Source organism: Lepidochelys olivacea, assembly GCF_965140295.1.
Source record: "Lepidochelys olivacea isolate rLepOli2 genome assembly, chromosome: 3".
NCBI classification, from domain to species: domain Eukaryota; kingdom Metazoa; phylum Chordata; order Testudines; family Cheloniidae; genus Lepidochelys; species Lepidochelys olivacea.
Window position 1 is genome coordinate 45,359,376 of NC_140413.1, and position 14,144 is coordinate 45,373,519.

The 14,144-nt window shown below is 43.8% G+C and overlaps 2 protein-coding genes across 4 annotated transcripts in view; one reads left to right on the forward strand and one right to left on the reverse strand.

The window, feature by feature from the left end:
• Nucleotides 1-14,144, forward strand: part of MCPH1 (microcephalin 1) — a 231,582-nt gene that overhangs the window by 107,251 nt on the left and 110,187 nt on the right. The gene's annotated exons all lie outside the window — the stretch shown is intronic.
• The window catches only part of ANGPT2 (angiopoietin 2), a 71,826-nt gene that overhangs the window by 1,526 nt on the left and 56,156 nt on the right, over nucleotides 1-14,144 (reverse strand). For both annotated transcript variants that reach the window (XM_084623436.1, XM_084623435.1), the window contains exons 6-8: nucleotides 13,947-14,048; nucleotides 13,213-13,379; nucleotides 681-811 (exon numbers count right to left, since the gene is read on the reverse strand). In XM_084623436.1, the coding sequence (XP_084479562.1) occupies nucleotides 681-811; nucleotides 13,213-13,379; nucleotides 13,947-14,048 (400 nt within the window). The remainder of the gene's footprint in view (nucleotides 1-680; nucleotides 812-13,212; nucleotides 13,380-13,946; nucleotides 14,049-14,144) is intronic.

The window sequence follows — 14,144 nt, forward strand, 5'->3', positions numbered from 1 at the left end:
GAAACAATCTAAAATGTAATGTCAATAAACCTGTGAACAAAATTGTTCCAGAATTTATCCACCTACATAATAATTTTGGTATGCTTTGAGTAAATGTATTCTCACTTCAAATTATATTTAAATATGGAAAAAAGTAATGTTTTATATTACTGAAATGTATTCTTTCATGACAACTACATTCTAATTGTCATGCTTTTAAAGAGCCTATAAAATGCTTAGTTCCCACAGGAACACTAGAGATTTCTTGTGCCTAATTAAACAATTAAAAACTATTTTGTTGATTTAAAAGATGATTTCTGATTTGTTTTGGGGGCATTTTGACCATTGGGCTACTTTCCCATGCTATTTGGAAGCGCACTGTGCTGTCTTCCACTCATACCAGTTTCACAATACCATGCCTTGTTGCACCAGTTGTGAGAGAATGATGGCCTATTTTCCCGCCCCTCCCCCCTCCCCCCCCCCCCCCCCCGATTTTAACTCCTCTCATTTTTACTTTAGCTGAGCTGTCTGAAACGGTAAAATAGTAAATTTGAACTCACTGAACTAGCATTTCCAATCGTGAGTTTTGGACTTTGTCACTAGTCAGGATTTAATACGTCAAAATTACCATCTATTTACCTCATGGACTGTTTTACTGCCAATAAAAATAGGAAGATTGAGAAACAGAAAACCATTCCTACCTCCTGTTAGCATTTGTGAACATTTGCAAATACATTTGTCATTGTCTGCATCCTTTGTGCTAAAATCATTTCCTGGTTGGCTGATGCTACTTATTTTGCCCGCCGTCCCAGTAAGTCCTTTAAGGTGGATCCTGTAGAAGTGCAGAACGGAAAAACAAATGTTAGATTGAAGCTAATGGTAGTTGATCTACACAGTAATGAGGAAATTTTTTGTAATAAATATCCTGTTTAAACAGTTTGGTTCTCCTCTTGTTAATGTACGGCTATAAACTTTGTTTGAAGGGTATTGTGTTGGTATGAACAATAACACTGTCAGCATAATATTATACTGAAGAGATAAAATCACCTCTGCTTTTATAGATGTTTGTTCCACCTGTGTGAAATTAACGGAGATTATATGGAGGTATATATTGATAATCCTTGAGAAATATACTCTATGTAATAACTACTAATACTATAGTAACTTGTAATATTAAAGTGCATTGAATGCAAGCAATACTATTAATGGATTTTTAAATCCTTTACCTAATTTTCTCCCTGCCTTATTCTTACACTGTTTACTCCTGGGGGAATACTGCCCCTGCACAGAATTCATGTCCCCTGCAGATTTCTTTGCTTCCCACAGAAAAATGACTTTCTGACAGGAACATAAAAGGACGCTGCAAGAGCAATCATGCACCACTCCCTAGCAGCACAGGTACAACGTTTTAGGCACCCAGAGCAGCTGGCAGAGAGGTAAATCACCATGGGGCTAGGGATACCCCAGCCAGATACTCCTACCCTGAGCTGGGAACAGCTGCTAGTCCTGACTGGGCTGGAGGCAGGAGAGAATGGGACTTCCTCTTCCCCTGCAAGGAGTGGCCAGGGCTGTGTCAGACCCACCCTCAGAAACCAGGAAGCTCAACATCCTCTCCTGCTTCCTGCCCCCATCACTCCTATGGGTGTGGGGGGTCACTGTGTGGGGAGCTGCTTCCTCCATCCACGCAACCCCCATGCATCCAGACCTCCCATACCCAGACATCCCTGCCAAGCCTCACCTGGTACATCCAGAACCTCCTAGCCCTCCATACCGAAACCCCACCCTGCTAAACCTCAACCCCTGCATCTGGAGCCTCCCTGCACCCAGACCCCCTGCTTCCAGACCCTCACATCTGTACCCAGACCACCCTTACTGAGCTCCCTGCACTCAAACCCCCACCCTGAAGCCCTACCCCCTGCACCACCCTGAGCTCCCACATCCAGACCCCCATGCCACTGACTGCCAACTAGCTGCACCCACCCTACCACGCCCCACTCCCCCAGCATGGAGACACCCCCCACCCCTGCTGAGACCCCCAAACCCAGACCCCTCAGCTGGGCCCCAACAACCTTCACCTGGAAGCCCCTGCAGAGTCCCATTACCCTGTACCTGGAAACTGCCCCAAGAGCCTCTGTGCATCCAGATCCCCACTAGAGCTCCCACTGAGCTGCCTGCACCCAGATTGTCTCACACAGAATCCACTCACTCCATACCTGGATCCCCCACACTGAGCCCTTCCATACGTGGATTCTGCCTGGTTGAGCCTATCTGCCCTGCACCTGGTGCAGAGAGGCATGGCCCCAGGGTGTTTCTCGGGAAGGCACAGGCCTTGTGCTGTGTCAGGGTTGGGTGCAGCCTCACCACTGAGTCCGTGTCCTCGGGGTGGGGAGGCAGTAGGGTGATCTCCCACCTTCGTACAGCCAGTGGCCTGTGCTCCCTGCTGCCATGCTGGAGCCTCTGCATTTATTTATTGACAAATAAAACTTGCAGAATTTTAAAATATTGTGTGCAGAATTTTTAATTTTTTGGTGCAGAACGTCCTCAGGAATAACTGGTATTAATATGCTGTGGCAGTCTAATATGAAAACTGTGTATCAGTGATGGGTAAAATTTAATTGATAATAAGGATGATTTTCTCTGTCCTTTCCTTCCCACTTTCCAAAGAGACTCTTCCTTTGCAAATCTTTTAAGAATAAAAAAAAGTCAAATCAATTCATGGGCAACAGTGATGATTTTAATTTTCAAATATTGCAGCAAAGATACAGGCTATATAGCACTTCATAGTCATATGACAATTCTAACTTTCAAGTGAGGCTGCTACTATATTGTTTTTAGAAACTGAAAGATTTATATCCTTTGCATATCAAGTAGTATAGAGCAGTGGTTCTCAAAGCCGGTCTGTCGCTTGTTCAGGGGCTTGTTTACCTGCCGCATCCGCAGGTTCGGCCGATCGTGGCTCCCACTGGCCGCGGTTCGCTGCTCCAGGCCAATGGGGGCTGTGGGAAGGGTGGCCGGCATCCGATGAAGTGAGCTGTAGCTCAGGAAAGCTTATACTCAAATAAATTTGTTAGTCTCTAAGGTGCCACAAGTACCCCTTTTCTTTCTACATAATTATTGTAATAATCTTTGTGCAAAATGTGTCTTATTGAGGTATCATTTAAAATCTAAGAACACACTGATCGTCAATATTCTTGTGTTATATATGAAACATGTATTAAGAGTTATGAATATAAACTGAAATTGATTACAATGTGTTTACCAGCAAGTCTGGGGAGTGGGTAAACCAGTTTCTCAAATACACAGGATAAACTGGCTCCTCTAGCCAGGTGTCAAAGTTGATTGCCAATCATCTGTCAAGTGACTATTGTTTGGCAATGAAGGAGGGGCAGGAACAGATCAGTCTGAATTTTAGCAAACAACAACATGGAAATGTTTTCGTCATGAGACTCCATGTCTCCGTCCACACAGCTGGAATGAACTTTATTTAGGGGTAATCCTCAGGAAAATGCATTTCAACAGGTGACTGGACTATAAAAGCGAGGCGCAAAAAGCACCCCAAACTATATCAGTCTCTCATCTAAGAAGACCAAGGAACTAGCCCTTTGATTTCTGAGGCATACCTGACCTGAGAATTTAGTCAGTAATGTTGCTGGGAAACTGGTAAGGATTTTATCTTGAACCAAGTCTAGCTAGTTATGTTTAACTACTAAAAAGCTTTTTATCTTTATTTCTCTTTTAACCATTTGACTCAAATACCTTATACTTGTACTCACTTAAACTCACTTTGTTGTTAAACTTGTTTTATTTTTTAATAAAACTAATCCAATTTTGTGTTTAAATTGAACAGTTGAAGTAACAAACTGTTGCATATTGACCCCTTACAGAGGCAATAGACCTCTAATATCTGAACTGTACAGTAGAGGGCTGGAAAGTGAAGAACACACTTTTTTGGGAAAATTCAGGGCTACGAGTGTGTTGGGGTCACCCTGCAGGTAGTAACCAAGGCTACAAAAGCCAGAATGTGACTAGAGTGTTGTTGACAGGCAGCTGATGTCACTGCTGCTGGGCCAGGTCTGTAGCTATACACAGACACTCAATGTGTGAGCTGCACGCTGTTAGGTTTAGAGTTGCCAGACGTCTGATTTTCGACTGGAACGCCCGGTCAAAAAGGAACCCTGGTGGCTCCAGTCAGCACTGCTGACCGGGCTGTTAAAGTTGGTGGTGTCGCCGGGCTAAGGCACGGTCCCTGCAATTCATAGAAGCAGCCAGCATGTGCCTGCGGCCCCTAGATGCAGGGGCAGCCAGGGAGGCTCTGCTCACTGCCCCACTCCAAGTGCCATCTTTGCAGCTCCCATTGACCAAGGGGAACTGCGGGGGTGGCACCTGGGGACAGGGCAGCATACTGAGCTGCCTGGCTGCGCCTCTGCCTAGGAGACGGAGGGGGACATGCTGGCCGCTTCCAGGAGCCACCTGAGACGTAAGCGCTGACTGGAGCCTGCACCTCAACCCCCAGCCCTCCTGCACCCAAATTTCCTCCCAGAGCCTGCAACCCACACCCCGTCCTACACCCCTGCCCCAGCCCTGAGCACCCTCCTGCACTTCAAACCCTTTGGCTCCAGCCTGGAACCCCCTCCCAAGCCCCTCATTTCCTGGCCGCACCCCAGGTTCCGCACCCCCCAGCCGGAGCCCTCACCCCCTTCTGCACCCCAACCCTCTGCCACAACCCACTGAAAGTGAGTGAGGGTGGGGGAGAGCGAGTGACGAAGGGAGGGGGTATGGAGTGAGCAGGGACAGGGCCACTGAGAAAGAGTGATGCAGGGGGTAGGGCAAGGGTGTTAGGTTTTCTGCAATCAGAAAGTTGGCAACCCTGGTTAGGCTGTTTGTGAGAAGCCCAGTTTGGGAGCTGCAACAGTAGAGCATTATGAGGCACCGAGGTTACAGGCGGTGACATAACCTCTCACTGGCCTGGATTGCACCCTGAAATGTGACAATGGCCTTATTTCCAAAAGTACCCAGCAACCAGCATCTCCCAGAGTAGACTATGTGAAATTAGAAACCTAAGTATAAATTATTGGCCAATGATGATAATTTGGATAGAAAGTGAGAGAGAGATTGTAAGTACAAAGGTCTCAAAGCACTTAATAGGCATTAAGTTAAGGTTAAGATTCACAGTCTCCTTTTCAGATAGATAGCTGTAGTTCTCCCAGTTATATAGATGGAGAAACTGAGACAATAAGTTGCCATGTCCAAAGTCACCCAGCAAATCTGTCAGAGGTGGGAATAGAACTAGATCTCATGACTTAGTCTTGTCTTGTTCTGACCATATATGTTCCTGTGTTAAGTGGATCAGTATATCATTTTGTTTCCTGGAACAGCTTACATTGTTTCTTTGAAGCATTTAAAAAACCTACTGATGTAAAAGGAAATCATTGTTATACCATGAACATTACAGTGTGCTGAATATTTTCCAGATAATTTTAAAATGTATATCCTTTATATAATGTTAAATAAAATATACTTTAAACCACTGCATTTTATGGCATGTCAAATACTTGCTTGCATTTCAAGAGAAAATATCTATTTGCAGACAGCCATCTTAGTTTGCAGTAATTATTTTTTAATAATGTAAATGGACAAGGGTAATGACCCATTTTGCAAAGGTTGCCCTTATAAGTATTATAGTGCCTTAATTTAAAAATAAAATCTCTGCTATAGAGTCTAAATGTTTCCAGATGAGAAAATATTTGGTTTGGATTTGAAACAACCACATACTATTTAGGCATTAAGATCTAACTTTTGTTGGGGGAATGGGGGCAAGTTACTGATAGTTCAAGTGGCCCTGCACATTCCCACTGATGGGGTACCTAGCTGCCTTTGGTAGAACCTCCTACTAACAGTGTCACCTACAGCACCCTCACCCCCTCATGGATGGATGGATATGAACTTCAGTCTGTTTGTGAGCCAAAGCCTTTTTCTTCTTAAGGTAGTGGTAGCTTGTTAGTATATTTAATGTTTTCTGTCGTTTTGGGTTATAGTGGAATTGAAGCAGAGGACGTGACCACATGTGGAGGCTCAGCTGCCAGGGAGAAGGACACCCAGCTTCCAGATGTTTGATTTGCTGAACCTTTAGTCCCAGAGTCTGCAAGGACAGGGAGACTCACTTGAAGGTCCTTCTCCAGGAAGCTCTCAAGGCTAGACTCTCTGGATCTGATCAGTCCTCAGATCCAAGGTCTCAGAGGCCAGTCATGGCTCCTGTGAGTTCCAGTGACTGAAGGGTTCCAAGAAACTGAAACCCCTGTTGGGGCTGGATTCAATTCCTGTGGCTTCCTCAGTAAAGCTCCTGAGGCTACACATGTCCAAACCTGGGCTGCGTGGTCAGATCCGACTACCCTAGTTCCGGAAGAGAGGTCAAGCGACAGTTCGATCATCCTCACCAATACCATACCTCATGGCTTGCAACTTTCTGATCCTGATGGATCCCTCTCATCTGTAAGACCAAGGTCAATTCCTACTTCCACTTCTGGATCCAGGAAGATGGTTTCAATCAGTGTGTCAGAACTGGGGCCATCAGCACCTTCAATTCTGAGTGGTGTAGCACTGAAAAAAGCTACATCGGATCAAAGTAGCCACTGTTGGCTGTGCCACTTCCCATGCATCAGAATGATCTATTCTGTCCAACTCTGACAAGATTGATATGGTTCCAGAGCAGAGATCTGTTTCACCTCCAATTTCAGTAGCAATGGAGATGGATTTGTGTCTAATGTTGGATCTGATGTTGTCCAAGTCTTTGGACTTGCTGTCAGTTCCTGCTTTGGTTCCAGTGTCAGTTCCAGCTACATCCATGGTTCTGGAAAGGTCTGTCACCGTGCAGCCCAAGTTCACTTTTTGGCTCCAGTTCATGCTTCAGATCAGAGGGTGAAATGCAAGATTTCTAAAAGGAGGCATGCTTCCCTGGTTCTAAGATCCATCATCATCTTTATCTATTGTTAAGAAGAAGAGGCCAGAAAGTGGCATGCTTCCTCTTTCTGAGACCCGTACAGGGTCTCCACAAAGAGCTGGATACTCAGACCTTCCTCTGGATTCATTGTCATCTCTGGTGCATTTTCTCTCTGATCCAGACCTGGATCAGTACCAGGGGGAAGATAGAGCAGCGGTTCTCATACTGTGGGTTTGGACCCCAAAGTGGATTGCAAGCCTGTTTTAATGGGGTCACCAGGGATGGCGTTAGACTTGCCAGGATGGAAGCTGAAACCTGAGCCCCACTGCCCAGGGTCAAAGCCGAAGCCCAAGGGCTTCAGCCCTGGGTGGTGGGGCTCAGGTTACAGTCTCCCCCGCCTGGGGCTGAAGCCCTTGGGCTTTGGCTTTGACCCCCAACCCGAGGTGGTGAGGTTTGGGCTTTGGATGGACTCAGGAGGGCTCTGGCTTCAGTCCCCCCTTCTGGGGTCGTGTAGTAATTTTTGTTAGAAGGAGGTTGCGGAGCAATGAAGTTTGAGAATCCCTGAGACAGAGGAATGCAAAGACCTATAGCTTGCTTTGTATCACCCTTTGATCTATCTCCTGTAGACATGTTCTTGAATCCTAGTTGCTGGGGAGACTGGCGGTCCTGGGACTGATGGCTTTATTAAGGGCCACCTCAGGAATTCGTCAGTTATCCTCCATGTGGATGGAGAGGTAAAGTTTTGTCTACAAAGTATCCAACAGTTCAGAGATCTTCTGATCCAACTTCTCTGGGGCTGTTGACATTTCAGACATGATGCCCGAAATGCTTTCTGAGGAAGAATGTGTGGGGATAGCTGCCCTCTTTGAGCAGGAACATATGAAAACAGACTGTGAACCTGATTTATCACCAGATGAACATGTGGGAGTGGCTTCAGCCTCCTTTTCTTTCGAAAACACTTTGCCCTTCCATGATTTGGTGTACTGTATGGCATCCACTTTGAATCTGCCTGCAGTGCCTGTGGAGGAGACTTCTCCCATGCTGTTTGATATCCTTGGTGCTACTTTTAGGAGTAGACTATCTCTACCCATTTTGGATGGTTTGCTACAGATGGCTAAATATGTGTGGTCTGCTACTGCCTCTTGTCAACCTGCCTCCAAAAAGGTTGACAAGTTGTGTCAGATACCATCTGAGGGGTTTTCCTGTTTTCATACAAATCCTATACCTAATTCACTGTGGTGGCTGCTGCCAGTAACAGGGCAGCATCTGGACAATCACACTCCACCCCGTCTGATAAGGAGAGGGGAAAAGATTGATTCATAAGGGGAGGAAAGGCGAATTATTAGGTAGTCATGGCCCACTACAGTTCCATTTATGGGAAAAGATGACATTGTTTTAACAAGACTTACATGACACTTCGGACCCTGCTGCCAGAACATTATCATTTGCTCTATCAGGAGGCAAGCTTGGCTTTGTTCCTCCTCTCTAGCTCTGGACATTTGGCTTATGTTGAAGGAGCTCCCTTTTCAAGGAGGGGGGAGAGCCTTTTTAGTGAAAAGCAGACAAATTACTAGAAAAATTAAAGGACAAGAGATTGACAGCCCACTCTCTGGATTTAATTTTCTCTGCTTGGAAAAGGCCCTCTATTTTATTTCTAGTACCAAAGGCAGTCCTATCTCAGTCTTCATTATTTTATTTTTTGTCAAGTCAAAGACTTCAACAATACCAGCAACCTGTAGCCTTCCAGAATCAATGTAGAAAGAGGCCTTTCAAACCAAGGTCTAAATCTAAAAAGCCCACTTCCTTGTCATCATCTTCATTGTGGAACAATCAGCTTCAGTTTTGATGAGAAAATTAAGAATCAAGGAACACCCAATCAGTTTCGGTCTAGCTTCTTCTTTCAAAACAGACTAGCCCACTTTATCAATGCATGGAGGCAAATTACATCAGACCAATGGGTTTTAGAGATTGTAGAAAGGGCTATGCCATACCTTTTGAGACTCACCCTTCCCCCCAGTTTCTTCTACCTTTAAATCTTCAGGGACCCTTCCAATGAGGCTATTCTTCTTGCAGAAGTTGAAAAATTGCTTCTGATAGGAGTAGTAGAGGCGGTCATGCAAATACCAGAGGGATTTGGGTTTTTTATTCCTGTTACTTTCTGATGCAGAAGAAAGATGACAGAATTTGTTTAATACTAGACTGAATAGTCTTGAACAAGTACATCTGGAGGGTTTGGTTCTGTTTGTTGCTCTATAGCAGTGGTTCCCAAACTTGTTCTGCCGCTTGTTCAGGGAAAGCCCCTGCTGGGATTGGACGGTTTGTTTACCAGCCATGTCCGCAGGTTTGGCCGATCGTGGCTCCCATTGTCCACGGTTCTCTGCTCCAGGCCAGTGGGAGCCGCTGGAAGCAGCGCGGGCTGAGGGACATACTCACCGCCGCTTCCAGCAGCCCTCATTGGCCTGCAGCAGCAAACCGCGGTCAGTGAGAGCCGCGATTGGCTGAACCGGCGGACACAGCAGGTAAACAAACCGGCCTGGCACACCAGGAGCTTTCCCTGCCCAAGCAGCAGAACAAGTTTGGGAACCACTGCTTTATAGCATCCCGTACTTACATTACTCCATTTGCACATCTAGGAATGAAACCTATGTAGTACTGGATGTCTCGGCTCTACAGACCAGTTTGGGACAGCCTTTATAGGTTGATCACCATGCCTCAGAACATCATAGTTTTCCTAGAATGGTGGTCAGTCAGAGAGAATGTGCTCAGAGGTGTACAGTTCTTTCCCCCAAGGCCATCCTTCAGGGTAATTTCAGATGCATCAAACAAGGTGTGGGGGGGACTCACGTGAATCATTTATGACAGTTCAAGGGCATGTGCAAGAGAGAGCACTGCACTGCACATCAATGTGTTGGAAGTGACAGCTGTTCATCTGGCCCTCAGACTTCCTCTCTCACCTACAAGGGAGGATTGTGACAGACAATGTATGGCTGATGTATTACAACAGCAAGCAAGAGAATGCTTACTCCACTCTCCTGTGTGCAGAGGCTTTAAGCCCATGGGATTGGTGTATCCATCACAACATTTTTACTGTGGCCCTATATCTGGCAGGGGGAAACAATGTAGTTGCAGATCATCTAATCAAAGACAGCTTTCATATGCACAAATGGTACCTAACAGATCAGTCAATTATCATATTCTCCAGCTGGAATTGACCAGATGTGAAGCTGTTTGCAACATGGTCCAACAAAAAGCGTGATCTCTTCTGTTCCAGAGTGGATAGGGACTATCTTGGTAAGATGCTTTCCTGCTTGCACTGGGGGGAAAGGGCTTGATGTATGCCTTCCCCCTGCTCCCCCCTCCAGTGATTCAGAAGGTGGTTAGATACACCAGGACAGGGTAAAGATAATTATCATTGCCCTGGCTTGGCTATGTCAACAGTGGTTTATTGATCTCCTTCAATTCTCTGGTGGAGTCTTAATGTGTCTGACACTGTCTCCAGACCTGCTGTTTCAGCAGGAGGGCAGGAATCTTGCACACAGATCCATAATTTCTTCACCTGTCGGCATTGGCAATTGGACTTTGACTCTGTCTGCTCTTGAGCAGTGATGTTCTTTGTTTTTGCAGGACATGCTAAGTAACTCTAGAAAACAGTCTAGTAGAAGCCGTTATTCTTAAAGTAGACCCAGGTTTCAGGCATGGATGAGGGAAAATCTGATTCCCTTATGTCTGCTTCTGTTCCTTGTGTTCTGAATTCTTAATGTACTTCAAATCTCAGGAATTATCTAACTCATTGTTAAAAGTTCATTTGGCAGCCATCTGACGTTAGTTGATGTTAGATTGATTTTTTTTTTTCATAGTTCAGTTAGCCATGCTGGTGAAGTAGCCCTTTCAACCCTTGGCTCTGTGTTCTTTCTATTGTTTATTTATCAAAATGGCTTTCATTATTGCCATCATGTTGGCTTGGGGAGGGAGTGAACTGAATGTTCTTATGGCTTATACACCTTTTACTTCTCTTCATAAGGACAAAGGTAGTTTTCAGACTTGATCTCCAGTTCTTACCTAAAGTGGTGGTTGATTTTTTTTTTCACATCGGACAGTTAATTTGCCACCCCCCTCCCCCACCATACTCTAATAAGGAGAAATTGGTCCTGCTACACTCTTTGGAAGCCAGAAGGTCCCTTGCTTGTTGTTTAGATAAGAGTAAAATTTCCATATATCTTCTAGATTGTTAGTGTCTTATGCTAAAAACTACATAGATTATACAATTTCTTCTTCTCTCGATGGATAAAATGTATTGATGAAAGTTACACACTAGCAAAAGTTCCTATATTTGCTTCAATTCAACCACATTCCACTAGCTACTTCCTTTGTTTGTCTTAAGCAAGTGCCAGCTGCTGAAATTTGCAGAGCTGGAACCTGGACTTCAGTGCACACTATTACGAAGCATTATCCTTTGGATTTCGCCTATATGGCAGATGTTGGATTTGATAAAGTGGTGCTTCAGTCTCTATTCAGTTAGGACTTTGTTCCTGCCTCCAAGTTAGTTTTCACCACTGCTTCTCAATATGCAGAGCCACTCAAAGAAGAAATGAAGGTTACTTGCTCATAATTGGAGTTCTTTGAGAGGGCTCTGCATATTCACACTTCCCACCACCTTCCCCTCTCTGTCAGAGTCCTTGTTTGTTCTGTGTCTCTGGCTTTGCGGTGGATGCAACTAAGGTGGTGAGAGTGCTCCGCCTCCTACATAGCCTCGCCCACAGAACATCAGTGACCCTGAGGGAAATGGTGGGAGCATGAGAGCTCTAGCTGACGCTGCTAGAGGAGGTTCTACCACAAAGCACCACAAGGTGGCACAGTACACTGTAATTGTGACTATGCAGAGCCATCTAGAATAACTCCAATTACAGGTAAGAAACTTTCAGTTTTGGACTGCTTTGTATATGGGAGTTGAGGTGAAGTCAAAGTATATTTCAATTTACCTTTGGTAATCTCTTGATAGCGAAAGTTTTCTATTCTAATTTTATTTTCCTTGATGAAAACAATGAGCTCGTTGATTAATGGTTTCTGAGCTCCTTGGATACAGTTTAGTTTTTGGGTGCAAAATTGTATTTTATAAAGGTTTTCATTTAGAAATATATGAATTTGGGTATCATGAAATGTATCAAATTGACCTTTCTTGTAGTCTCCTAACTCGTCTACTGGACAAAGCGTGGACAGCAGTACTATAAGCCTCCTCATGCTATTCTGTCCAGTGGTTCTCAAAGAACGGTAAACCTCCTCATGCTACTCCCTCTCATGGGTCTCAACTCTTTTCTAGATAGTTCGCCTAAAGCAATGTTTCCCAAAGTGAAAGGCTCCTTATCGCATTACCAATCCCCTTTGTCATCCAGCCCCCAGGACCTTATTTATCCATAGGAATCATGGTTTCAGTGACTCCTTTCTTTCTTTTTTTAAAGTAGTTCCTGACCTTAGTCTGGTAACTTCTTTTGCCCTAAAGACAAGACCATTTAATTCCATTCAAGAATAGAATTTTAAAGATCCCCCTGAAGACTTCCTTTTTTATCATATGGGTAAGTGTAACTGTGGACAGAATATATACAGGCTAAAGTTACGAGAACACTCTGCTAGGTATAAAGTTTTATTAAAATAAGAGGAACAATGAAACTAGAAATTAAACCCTTGCCATTTGGATAAACCGAGGACCCACCATTCAGCTTGAGTAACTCAACTGGGAGCTGCATTGATTCTCAAAAATAAGAGAACAAATCAACCCTACTATGGCAGACTGTGGGTCTGCTTTGCAGCTGCTACTGCAACCTTGTGGTTGCAGTGTGCATGTCTATGGGTGTAGATTGTGGGGACTGTCACTAGATGTAATTCCTGATTTGCCTACTTCTGCCTCTTCATCTCCTGAATAGAACAAATGCACGCAGGAGGCCACCCCTTCACGGCCCCCTGAGAGCTATGTGCCAACATCCAATTCTGGGCTTGTTGGGTTCTCCCCCTACACACGCGATATCAGGTATATTGTGTGTTGGGCAGCCTATAAGGGGAAGGAGGGACCTGAAGGTATTATTTACCTACTGTATACTGGTGAAAGGTATATACTGTTCTATATTTTAAAAATCTACTAAGATTATGTAGGCTATAGGTGAAAATTAGTAGCAGACATATTTTAAATGCATTCAGAGCAACTGCTTTGTAATTAATATAAAAAGAAAGTTATGTAGCTGAACAATTTACAGGAATTAATAACTGGCTGACTGTTTTTTCAATTCAGTGCTTTGTTTGCTTACCTGTACTTTAGTTCTTCACTTGCTAGATAGAAATGTTCATACAATGAATATGCCTCATTTCCTTCCCAGTCTTTCAGGTGTATTTTAAGAACATAGCGTTTCTGATTAGTCAGTTGAGAAACTAACTCATTTCCCAGCCAGTACTCCCCAGCAGGATCACCAAATCCCTGTAATCCAAGTTGTATATTTAAATAACTTTAATTTGTTTTTCTTTGATTTTGAAATAATCAGTTCATCAATTTTTAAATGTAATTGCTTTGTCAACACAAAAAGTGTACTACAAATATGAGGATCCTAGGTCTTTGGTATTTCAAATTTTGGATTTCAGCGGGGACCAATTTAGGAACTTTAAACAAAATGTATCACTATTAGACTTATTAGATTGGGGGAATATTTGCCAATAGAAACACAAATATAAATAACTTAATGAAAATTAAAGATGTGGACGCAACATGAAATAGCTGACTTAGGGGAAAAAATGCTATATTTCTTTGTAAAAACAAACATCACACTTGCAAGTCTCTGCTTAGGCAAACAGTTTATATTACTCTGACATTTCCCAAATGAAAGCACAATTTTTCATTTAAGAACTAAAATGCAACTTTAGAACCTGTTTAGGCAATACAACTTTAAGTGACTGATTAATATTCTTTTATGATTGTCTGTGTAGATTTCAGAGATTATCAGAAAAATAATAAATTAGATTTAAAGCTTCAAAAGAGTGTGGCTCTTACCATCTTGTACTCTTTCCATGTCCGGTGAAAGTCCACACTGCCATCTTTACGCTGCTGAATAACTGTCCACCCCCCTCCACTGCTTTCCATATCACAGTATGTCTGTCAATAAGAAGAGTGTGTAATTGCATAAATGCAGGTACTCACATGTCAATTGACACATATTGCATATATATTTTATATAGCACAGTATACAGT